Below are 12,574 nucleotides of genomic sequence, written 5' to 3'. Positions count from 1 at the left end.
CACACAGCTCAGGCCGCAGGGGAAAGGCCCCGACGTCCACTCCAGAGGCTACTAGGACCGCAGCGGCGCCCGCAGGTCGCGGGGGGCGAGTAGTACACACCCGCAACCTGCAAAATTCCTCTGCACCGCAGACACTTCTCCCCGCCAACGTCGGAAAACCGACACCGGGCCTCGACCTCCAACTCTTCGCCTGAACGCGCTTCGGAAAGTCGCACGGCGGAGCGCATGCGTGCCTCGGCTTGCCAGGTCTCTAGACACTGGCAAGAGAAGCGGCGGCTCCGGGTTTGAAGAGAGACAGCCGGAAGTCGCTGAACGTCCGCACTCCACTCTGCACCGACCGAAACTCGAGCCCTGCAAGAGAGGTTCCGGGGCTGGTTGAGGCGGCGAAATGGAGACCGGGGCCGAGGACTCGGGAATGACCGGCCGCCCGATGCTGGCCTCTTCCTGGGATACCGCGAACGGGGTCCTGTCCCGGAGCCTCCTCCTCACCCGGGCTGGCGTCGGCGCCCAGGACTTCGACTGGGAGGAGCTGCTGGTGCCGCCTGCTTCGGGGTGCGCCGTGCCTCGGGGGAGCCGGGTCGTGGCGCTCGGCGACAGCCACGCTCCGGGGGAGACGAGCGGGGGACGCGGGGCGGGAGACCTGGGAGCGCTCGCAGGCGCATCCGCCTCGCCCGCTTGGAAACGAGGGGCAGCTCCTGGCCGCCCGAACGGCGCAGAAGTCGCCTAGAGCCCCGCGTGTGCGGGCGGGGAAGGGCGCGCGTGCGTCTGGCTGCGCAGAGCCGGCGAGTGCTGGACTGGCTGCGGCCAGCAGCAGGTCGGGGTCGGGGAGGGGCGCGGGCTGCGGGGCTGCGGCCCAGCCGCGTCCCTGAGCGGCGCGTCCCGAGGCCGCGGGGGTCCGGGGAGGGGCGCGGGCGGGTGCGAGCGCGACCGCGGAAACCGGGCGTCACGTGTGCCCCGACCTCCTCAGCCAGCCTCTGGTGAGCCTGAGCGCCGTGCCGGGCCCCCGGGGCAGGACGCCCTGCTTCCTCGACCTGCGGTGCGACCCCGGGGCCGGGGAAGAGATCCTCGCGGTGGGCGTCCTGAGCTCGGCGAGGAACATGGAGGTGTACGTGGGAGAGGAGTACTGTGGCACCGGCCGGGGCCAGGGCGCCCGCACCGTCCCGGAGGGCAGGTCGGTGATTCCGCGCCGCGGCCCCTCGGCCCCTTTCCCGGGCGTGGGACGGTTCAGATTGCCTGACGTCGTGCCAGTCACCCGGGGAGGGAACCTAAAAGTGCACCGGTGGCAGAGACGGGGTCGCCTTGCCGCCTCTTAAAGGCAGCGCAGATCAGCCTAGTTGTTTTCATACCTGGAAACTTGGGGCTGGTTAGTGGAAGTGAATGGTGGGTCACAGCTGGTTAGTGGAAGAGTTTTGTTAGGAGAAGCCCTGACAAGTGCTCCTTGTCTCTCCTCTTCGCTCACAGGGTTGGCTTCCAGAGTTTCCCCCAAATTAATGACTCAGTCAGTCTGGAACACTGAGCTCATCCTCTAGGAAGCCCCTTACTAAGGGTGTGGGAATCTAAGACTGCCACAGCCGCCTAGTTGTTAACCGGTTATAAACGTGATCATTTGCCCCCCCCCCCCCCGTTTCCCCCCTTACAAAGATTCTGCTGCATCTTTTTTAATGTAACCGAAATTTAGAGCTTTCCTATGTCCAGTGCAAGTTGAAAATAATAGGTGTGTTCACTGAACTTTACAATATGGTCTGTGCTCCATGACTGTATTATCTCCTTCAGTTCTCTTGGCTAGGCTGAGAGGCCCCTGTGGTCCTTAAGGCAGTGCAGTGCATTCCGGAGCCCCAGCTCCTTGTGCCTCACCACGAAAACAGTCCCAGGATGGAGTATTGTCCTAGAACAATTTATTTTTAATCATAACTAAAAAATTATTTTTTGTTTTTAGTGAACAGGAAAATATTATTTTCTACAAAAAACATCTAAAATTGGAAACTTCCACATATGCTTGTAAAATAAAGGTAAGCCATCATCAAATTTTAACTAATTTAAATCTTTATCAAGTTTGTTTTTGTTCTCTATATAATTAATTTTCTTTCCTTGAATACAGTTAATCCTATATTGTCCCTAGTTTTACTAAGACATAGTAAACATATAAAAGGTAATTACTTTGCTAAAAAATCATCAACCCTCTTGAAGATTTAATTCTTTTAGTCTATCACCAGTTATGGAAATATATTTTGTTAATAAGTGCTATATTTTGAGGTTTTGGGAAATTTATCTAGAACATTTTTTAATCTTTCTGTAAAACTGTGTTGCCAAAAAAATTACAAACAAAACTTTGGTCCTATGAATTAAAGAAGAAGGTAGTGAAAGGAGTTTCAGACAAGAGAACCAAGAAGTTAAAGGGTTTTGGACTGTTGGCTGCAGCATGAAGATTGTTAAGGTTTGCATTAGTGGTGATGTCAAAGTCTAGGAATCATGAGAAATACAGAGCCAGAATATTAACTCAGCTTTGTTGCTGTCACACTAGTCTGAGCAAGCTTCTTGGCTTGTTTGGACATACTTCGGGAGTAAAATTAGAGAACTGAAGAAAGAAAATTCTTGGGTTCTTTTTGACTCTGAAAAATCTATACTTATTATCACCACTTATGGGAAATTGTGAGACTTAGTTTTAGAATAAGGTAAAATTAGTGATTTTCTTTCATTGAAGAACAAAATAAACGTTCTTCAATCACAGAACTGATTAAAGTGATTCATTCATTCTGTGAATATTTGATGCCAGATACTATATGAGGCATTTAGGAATTACCAGTAGTAAAATAAATTGAAATACCTGTCCTCATGTTGCTTATATTTTACTGGGGCAAGACTGGTAATAAGCATGCTCAATGAGTGAAACAGATCCTATATTTGATGTTGAGAAAGTGTTTGGGTATAACAAAGCGGAAGGGGGAGAATAGGTTGGGATGTAAGATAAATGTAATGGGTGTTTCCCTGATTGTTGAAGACTGTCACATATTTGGTTACACACTTAAAAGAGTTTTTAGAGCATAGGTGTACATTTACCTATTGACACGTGGGTCTGTGTGTGTCGCTCTGGTGAACATTTTTTGTAACTGTGTATGGAAACGAAGGGTTGGTTCGTTCATGGAACCCCTGGGTTATGTATGAAAGTGTGTCCTGGGACAACAGCATATGGAAGGTTAAGATAAAAATAAAGTGTTCCTGATACAGACTTTTGAGCACTTCCTCAGGGATAGATACTGGATATTTTGACACATAAGCCATCTCTCATTTTACTGACTTGATTTTAGTTTTACCCTGTGTGAGCATTTGCCCAGGGTCACCCAGGCTGTTGAGCAGCAGAGTCATAATTTAAACCCAGATGTGTCTGATCCAAATCTCTTCCCTTTCATTTTACTACTCTGTTTTATGGACCACACATGGAGTACAGCTCAGTGGTAGAGCCCTTGCTCCACATGCTTGAAGCCCTGGGTTCCATGCCCAACACTGCAAAAAAAGAAAAAAAATTACAGGGATAGAACCAGAGGATTTAGACTGTAAGCTCTGATTTTTAACATTTCCTTACAGTTCTAAATCCTGAAAGACTGAATTGTGTCTATAATTTCAGTAAATACTGCTTGGGCCTCTAGACAGTTATATTTTGTATTAAATAATATTATACCAAACTGTGGCATGTTAAGATCTCAGACTGTTTATTTTTAATGCCTTAAATTAAGTAAAACTATATTTAATCTACTCAGACTTATTTTCTGTATATTAGTTTGAGAAGGATTTCTTGATTTAATTAGTTGATCTGAGCCTTATGTTAAAATAGAAATTTTTCTATCTATGACTATTCTAAAGATAACTTAAAAACATGCTTGAGATTAAGACTGTTAGATTCTTGAATATTTCACTCTTGATTTGGTAATACTAGGAAGTGACTTTAAATTATTGGTTTTAATACCTATATTTCCTGGACTTTTTTGTTTCATAATAGTTGCTGTCCTTTGGTGAAAAACAGTGTGTGTTCATCAGTAAGGTTGTGGTACACATGAAACCAGTTTCAGGAAATTCTTCACCAAGCTCTCCTGCTCTAGGATCAAGGATAGACCTTGACAAGGTCCAAACCATAATGGAGTCCATGGGGTCAAAGTTATCACCTGGAGCTCAGCAGCTAATGAACATGGTTAGGTTTCAACAGCAGGTAAGTAGAAATGTTTTTCTTTCCACATAGCAGTAAAAAATCATTTCAAAATGATGGCCTTTAATGAGGAAATGCAGTATTTGTTTTTTTTTTTAAAGCTTTTTTCTGTGATACTAGGGATTGAACCCAGGGACTTGGGCATACTAGGCAAGCACTCTAGTGCTGGACTACCTCCCTGGCCCTTCTTATTCTATTTTAGATGGGGTTTTGCTTAGTTGTTTAGGCTGTGCTTGAACTTGCAATCTTTCTGTCTCAGCCTCCAAAATAGCTGGAATTACAGGTGTGCACCACTGCACCCAGCTAAATTTTTAATTTTTATTATTGATTTAACTGTCATCTGTTCATAGTTTGCAAAAGGCATATTTTGTAGACTTACCCTCATATAAAAAGTTTTGACTGGACAGCTTCACCATTTTTCATTAATTCATTCACCCATCATTCAGCAAGTAGCAACTTTGATGAATTATGGGCTGGTTTGAGCACTTTCTAGGATGCAAAAATGATCAATTGGTGTATAGCCTGTTTTTAAGGATTTTTACAGGCTAGATCATATGAGTGGTCTCATACAGAAATAAATTTTCTCTGATGACTGAGTAAAGCTCCTTTGAGCTAAAAGAATGTTGTCTAATGTTAAAATATTAGAAATATAACCCATCTTATTCCAGGAATATTTTAAGACTTATTCAAAACTTGGAATAGAACAAGAAAAAATGACAATAGGCTAGCATTTCTCTATATAGAGCCTTTTCCAAAGTGCATTTCTGTAAGATATGTTGGATGGGTACTTGCTATCACAGGTGCCTCTGCCTCCACTTCCCTGGCCCTCATTATCCCCTTTCCTGCCTGATTTTTTCCCTGAAGTATCTATCACCACCTACATCCCATGATGTATTTCCTCCTCCTCTCTCCTCATCCCTCCTGTCTTTCCCTCCGTCCTTTTCAGGCAGTCTCTCCCTTCTATCTTAAGACTCTAAGAGGTCAGAGATTTTAATTTGTTTGATTCACTGCCATATTTCTCATACCTCAAGTGGAGCCTAACACATAAATTTCTGGTAAACATTTTTTGAATAAATGAATGTAGATCTAGCTTGATCTCAGAATAGAATATCTAGATGAATGTATGAACTGAACTTCTTTAGCTAATCTTGATAATCACTTTTCAGCCCATCTTTCAAAAACTGAATAGCAGTAAGTGTGGGATGATAAACCCTGATAAAAACCTGTAGTAGGCTTCTACGTTTTGAATTTAAGAGCTCCATATGCCTTCACACAAACAATTCAGTTAGAGGTCATTTGGTTTTTCTTTAGTGGAAAAATTGAAAACCTGAAGAAGAAGATAGTATACTTCAACATAAAATCTCAAGAAACAAAGGAAAGAATAACACATAAGCAATTTAGTCATGGTACCAATATGGAATTTTGGTTTTTTTATTTTGGTGTAGGGATTGAACCCAGGACCTCACACACTTCAGGCAAGTGTTCTACCACTGAGCCACATCCCTAGGTCTTTAATTCTTATTAAGGTGGAAATTCTTAAACACAGACAAGTGGTAGCTCATTTTAGTTATTGAAAATGTCACAGTGCTAAGTGAAATAACCCAATCCCAAAAAACCAAAGGCCAAATGTTTTCTCTGATAAGTGGATGCTGATCCATAATGGGGGGTGGGAGAGGGCATATGAAAAATGGAGGAACTTTGGATTGGGCCTAGGGGAGGGAGGAGAAAGGAAGGGGCCTGGAGGGTAGGAAAGATTGTGGAATGAGGTGGACATCATTACTCTAAGCACATGTACATATGGTGCTGCACATATGTGTAAGGCCATATCGTGTATGTACAACCAGAGAAATGAAAAGTTGTGCTGCAATTGTATACGATGAATCAAAGTGCATTCTGCTGTCATATATACCTAATTAGAATAGTAAGTTAATTAATTAATTAAAAAAAAAAAGAAAATATCACAAGTATATACATAGAATATCTAGCTTTAAATAGTGTATAGCCTCCATTAAAAACTCATGGCAAAAGATATGGCCAGGTGAAAACGAATAGCTTTTCAACCATATGTTGAAAGTTGGGGAATGACAATTGAGTTCTAAGAAAATGATCAATCATTGTAACTCAGTTGAAAGTATCACATTTTTATTGTCATAAATTAAGGAGGACTTTGTAGGTAAAATACTAAAATATGTCACTGCAAATTTACTATGCAATTTTAGTATTTATTTTCTTTAGAAAATAATGTTAAGTCTTGCCTGTGGAGTTAGGTTGCTTGGATTTATGTCCTGGTTCTGCCACTTACCAACTGGTTACCTTGGCCAGGGACCTTCTGACTGGGTCACTTAATATTGAATAGTAATAGCCTACTTCCTGAGGATCAAAGGAAGGAATGCACAGTGCCCAGTAATGACTCCCACAGTGAACTGTCCTTCTTAGTCTTAACATTTTCTTATTTACCTTTTTTAGAATTGTATTCCCATTGGAGAGCAGCTTCAGTCAGTTTTGGGAACTACCGGGTATAAGCATATGATTGCACTCCAGCCATCGTCCACTTCAGGAGCCTTGGACAAGTCATCCTCCACACCTTTCCCTTTTAGAACTGAATTGACATCTGCAAACAGGACTGAACCCTTACAGGCTTTCATCGACAAAAGCACCAGGCCACCTGGGGAAGGAAATACCACCAGCCGCGACAGGTGTAAAACTGTGCCACAAAACCATTCCCTTCTTGAGAATGATCTTAAAAATGCAGTATCTTCTTTCTTACCAAAGAAGGCGAGTGACGGCTCACTGCCCAGCTCTGAGTTGCTGCCCTTTCTCCAAAATCTGTGCAGTCAAGTTAACCATCTTCGCGTGGGACATAACGCCAAGTGGCAGGAAAACGTCTCCAAGCCCCGTGAAGGCATTGTTGGTGTTGCGTGAGTATTTTATCTCAAGACAAATGTGGTTACAAATGAGGTTTATAGCCGGTAGGTGAGAGAATCAGATGAAGGGGAAACAGATCTGTCTCAATGAACAATCTTTCCAGAGAAAATTTGAGCAGTTTTTGCATTTTACCATGAACACGCTTGTGGGCAATAACTGTTCTCCAGAGAGAAATGCATGGCTGTGACAGAAGTGCCTATAACTGAAGGTGCTGCACACCTCTCTGGCATTTGGTGGAAGGGTTACCAGCAGCAGTTGTGGGTTGGAGTAGAAGGCTATTTGCATGAGTGGAAAGGTGCTGTGGTAATAATGATCTTTACATTGTTTTTCTAGCTGGGTATACTAAGCATGTCATTGCTTTGTAGATTATATTTGGTCTAGGTTAACTTTGGAATTATCAAAAACTATTTTAGGATGGTGATTATCTGTAGGATACAAGTTTTTATGCTCTAGTCTCTTAATCCCTTACCTTGACAACATGTTTCAGTAAGAATTGGCTGAGGAGTTAGTATGTTCTTAATCCTTTTCACAAATATAGTGTGTCAAAATAGTATTCTAGATTGGAATTCAGGACTTTGGTCATAGTTTTCGTTTATTTTCTATACTTAATCTCTCTTAGAATTTTCATCTAAAAATGAGATAGTTATATTAGTTTGGAACTAAATACCACTAACCACCAGCAGGATCAGTTGGCATTTATAGAACTCTCTGCCAACAGTAGCAGAGTACATTTTTTTTTTTTTTTGAAGATTCACAAAGATAAATTATATGATAAGTCTTAAAGCACACCTAATGAAGTTTAAGGAGATTGGATCATAGAATGTGCTTTCTCTGGCTACAAAAGACAAGAAATCATATCTATAACAGAAAGACAAGACATTTAGATTGACAAAACACCTGTAAACTAAACAACACTTGTAAATCTATGATTCAAGAAGTCTCAACAGAAAAATTTTTTTACGAATATATGAAAATAACAATAGATCAAAATTTGTGTGATTCAGCTAAAGAGGTTTTGCTAAGAACTTGTTTACCACTGTATGCTTGCATTAGAAAAGAGCAGAGTTTTCAAATCAATACTATAAAACTACAGCTACTCAATAAAAATGAAATAGATAATCTGAATAGTCTTATAAGCACTAAAGAAATTGAATTTTTCATTTAAAAGCCAAGCAAAAGGAACCCAAAGCAAGCAGAAGAATGAAACAATAAAGAACAGAAATCTATTTAATTGAAAAAAAAAATCAATTAAAAAGCTGGTTCTTTGAAAATTTCAGTAAAATTGACAAATTTCTAGCAAGACTGGCAAATAAGAGATGACACAAATCACCAATCTGAGGAATGTAATGGGAAATACCATTACAGGGCCTCAAGCCATAATAAAGATAAGGGAATATTGTAACAATTTGATTGACAACTAGGAGGAAATGGATTAATTCCTTAAAAAACACAAATTATCAAACTCAACCAACATGAAATAAATAATGGAACACTTCTATGGCCACTAAATACTATATTCAAAATTGAAGAGATCGTGAAAAAGAAATGTCCTGTCCCAAATGCTTTCACTCAAGAATTCTGCCAAACATTTAAAGAAAACCACTTTTACACATTTCCAAAAAATAGAAGAGGAGGGAAGACTTCCCAACTCATTTCATGAAGCCAGCATTACTCTGCTACCAAGACTAAATTATCCCCAAAGAAATAAGTACATATAAATGAATGTAAAACATAATTGTACATATAAATCTGACAAGAGACATAGAGGACCTTATGACCTGAAAATTGTTAAATACTGATGAAAGAAATGAAAGAAGACCCAAAGAAATGGAGCAATATACCGTATTCATGGTACTGTTGAAGACTCAACAGTAAAAATGTCAGTTTTCCATTAATTGATATATATATATATGTTTAGCACAATTTCTATCAGAAGTTCAAAATGTATTTTTTGTAAATACGAATAAGATGATTCCAAAATTTGGAAGTGGAAAATTCTAAGTGGAAAGACAACAGTACTGGAATTAGAATAGAGAGAAATCACTACTGGATTTCAAGAGTCTGTTTTGGCAAGACAGCTAGACACATAGATGAACAGAATAGAACAGAAAGCACAGAAATCGCTCTACAGAAGTATACCTGTTGGCCTTCTACCAACGTGCAAAAGTCATTCAGTGGAGGAAGGATGATCGTCTAGCATGTGATGCTGGAACAAATGGAGAGTCACAGGCTAAAAAATGAACCATGAATGCAGATATATGAAAATTAACACACAATGGAGCATAAGCTAAAATGTTAAGTATAAAACTGTAAAATCTTTTTAATCTATGGGAGAAATTTTTAGGGACCTAGGAAGAGAATTCTTCCAGGTCACCAAAAGCATGATCCATAAAATATGTATATAGAGCCCATTTAATATTTACAAATTTTACATATGAAAGGCCCCAGTAAGAGGATTAATACAGACTGGGAGAAAATATTTGTAAATCACGAATCCAACAAATGCCTTGTATCTAAAATGTATGAAGGATTTGCAAGATTTGTTTTTTAAAATACCATCTAATTAGAACATGGATAATAGATGTGAAGAATCATCAAGAGGATGGATATATAAATAGCAAATAAGCCCAGGAAAAGATGATCAACAGTGACTTCAGTGTTATTAGAGAAATGCTTATTAAAACCACAAGGTAGGGCTGAGGTTGTGGCTCAGAGGTAGAGCGCTCGCCTACCATGCGTGAAGGACTGGGTTCGATCCTTAGCACCACATAAAAATAAAATAAAGATATTGTGTCCACCTATAACTAAAAAATAAATATTAAAAAACCCCCACAAGATATCTCTATATATCTATTTGAATGACTAAAATTTAAAATTATAAACAATAAGAATACCAAATGTTGACAAGCATATAGAGAAACTGGATCTCATTCCTTGCTGGCGGGAATTAAAATGGTACATCCACCCTAAAAACATATCTGGGCAGTTTCTTAACAACTAAACACACAGTTATACCATACAACCCATTAGTCCTAATCCTGGGCATTTATCCCAAAGAAATGAAAAGATGTGGCAACATTAAAAAGCTCTACGCAGTTGTTCATGAGACCTTTATTTGTAGTAGTGCCAAACAAAAAACAATCAAAATGTCTCATGGTAGGTGAATGGTTAAACAGACTGGGGTGCATCCATATCATGAACAACAATTTAAATGGCTCTGCAGGGCATTATGCCAAGATCAAACTTATTGGCGTTTACAATCTTGAGGACTCCTAAAATCTTTTAGTTTTACAGCTATATAAAATATTTGTTTAAAAATAATAATTAAACCTTTTCATGTCAACGTAAATAAGAAATAGTCAAACTTTCAAAACATGTAACAAGAAGAATATTGTTTTAAATTTATGCAAATCTATATTAGCTTTTGGGCACATTCTCATACACGTTACTCTATAGCATGTGTAATTAAACATAGCTAGTATGAGAACAGTAGGAATACCGAGAATAGTTAACCTCTGAAAACATACATATTTATATAGTAAATCTACTACCTGAGGAAATTCTAAAGAGAATTCACAGCCTTGATTTGTATAGGCTCTGGAAAAGTACTTTTTCCTCATTGAGCTCCTGAAAGGATTATGGAAACCCTAAGCGTTGTGGATTTTTAGAAATCGGTGTTCTTTTGATCCTATTAATTTTTGTTTGTCCATCCTAGATAAATTCATAAACATTTTCAGATCAGGTTAGCAAAGAACCTTCTAGTGTTTTAGTAAGGTTGTTTGTATTTAAGAGGAAAAAGCTATATGAATTAGAGGGTTGCTTTGAAACAATACTTGGAAAAGATACTTTTTTTTTTTTTAAATTGGGCAAAATCAGTTTTTATTTGGAACTTAAAAAGGGCATTCCCCAAGGTTTGTTTTTGTAGATGTGTCTTCATTTTTATGTTCCCACTTCAACTGAATACTTAATAAGAAGTAAGGAGTGTGTTGGGCATTAAGGGCTGTGGTCACCTATTGCATGTGTTTTGCAACCTGGAAATGAGTCACAGGAGCAGTGCAGTTGTGGAGACAAGTTTCAGCCATGTTCCTTGGCCACTGGTTGCATAGCTTGCTTGTTTTTGTTGTAATAGTGGGGAAAATTGATAGACTTTTTAAACTTATTTTTAGAGTGGAAGAACAGCCTATTTGCTCCTACTTGGAAAAGATTCTTTCTAAAAATATGGAACTGATGGAAAAGAAACTTGTGGACTACATTGATCGGCGAATACTCCAACTCCAGGAGCACATAGATGATAAGATTACCTTGTTAATGGACTTCCTGCAGAATCCCAACTCCCCGCCCAATGGGCTGCCTTTGAGACATTATGACTCTGGAGAAAGACTTTCCAATGGAGAAAGATAAGCTCTCAGCGTACGATGGCCTGCAGATATTTATTACCTATTTATTACAAAGCCCAAACCTAAAACGTTTATGAAAAGCAAGTATCTAATGTCCTCCGAAGGATCATCGGCTTACATAAAGTGACCTCAGTGTCCATTTTTACTGCCCTTGTTATTGTAAATCCAGTACTGTACACCAAGAGGTGACCCCATTGTCCTAAGTTATTCTTATTTGCAGTGTTTTTCACTTACAGATTTTTATGTATTCTTGTGTTTTAAATGTTTAAATGCTTATGGATTTCTAATGCAGTTCATTGGTTTGTATTGTATGTGTTTGAAGTACTATTTTAATTTGTACAAAGACCTTATTTAATAGTTGAAGGGTATGAAAAAAATGCTTACTTGACTTTTTTTCCCCTAATTGATTGTTCTTGGAAAACCAGGTGTTTTGACCTGAAACATTTAATTTCAGATCACCAACTTATATTTTATGTTGTTTACTTCACATTTCAAAGATGGATGTCATGTATGGTAAATGAAAGATCAGTTCTCATTGTGGCCATTGATTTTATGCTCTATCACATTGTAACAGCAGATAGGAAAGTGAAAAATGAAAACTGGCCCATTCTTTGTTAGGATTGTTACTTGGATGCAGTGTTTGATGTAAAATGGAAGAAGTTGTCTTGTCTTACCTCAGTACCCCAGAACACATAATGAAGCCTCCTTTTCCAGCTGATACAAGTTCTTTTTCCCAGGCCTTCCTAGCTTATGTTGAGTATGAACTGCTGAGGGTCTGCATTGAAGTATTAGAGCACATGAGTCCAGTTCTGTCTGGTAGAATTGATTCTTCAGAAATTAGCTGGGCATAGTGGTGCTCACCTGTAATCCCAGAGACTCTGAAGGCTGAGGCAGGAGGATTGCAAGTTTAAAGCCAGCCTCAGCAACTTAGTGAGGCCCTAAGCAACTTAGCAAAGACCTAGCCTCAAAAAAAAAAAAAAATAAATTATTAAAAGGCTGGGGGTGTGGCTCAGTGGTAAAGCACCCCTCGGTAAATCCCCAGTGCCACAAAACA

At 39.8% G+C, this 12,574-nt stretch overlaps 1 protein-coding gene across 1 annotated transcript; it reads left to right on the top strand.

Annotated features, from left to right (window-relative positions):
• Nucleotides 1-373: 373 nt before the first annotated feature.
• Nucleotides 374-11,923, top strand: LOC124095626 (ATPase PAAT). Its single transcript, XM_046448841.2, has 6 exons — nt 374-552; nt 968-1,171; nt 1,937-2,009; nt 3,995-4,201; nt 6,665-7,116; nt 11,290-11,923. Exons 1-6 carry the CDS (start codon nt 389-391, stop codon nt 11,522-11,524), a joined length of 1,335 nt encoding a protein of 444 aa, XP_046304797.1. The 5' UTR covers nt 374-388; the 3' UTR covers nt 11,525-11,923.
• The last annotated feature ends 651 nt before the right edge of the window (nt 11,924-12,574 follow it).

Source organism: Marmota monax, unplaced genomic scaffold (assembly GCF_021218885.2).
Source record: "Marmota monax isolate L192 unplaced genomic scaffold, Marmota_monax_Labrador192_F-V1.1 WCK01_AAM20220418_F8-fsc00076, whole genome shotgun sequence".
NCBI classification, from domain to species: domain Eukaryota; kingdom Metazoa; phylum Chordata; class Mammalia; order Rodentia; family Sciuridae; genus Marmota; species Marmota monax.
The sequence above is the reverse complement of the archived record's forward strand: the minus strand, read 5'-3'. Positions and strand labels throughout refer to the sequence as shown.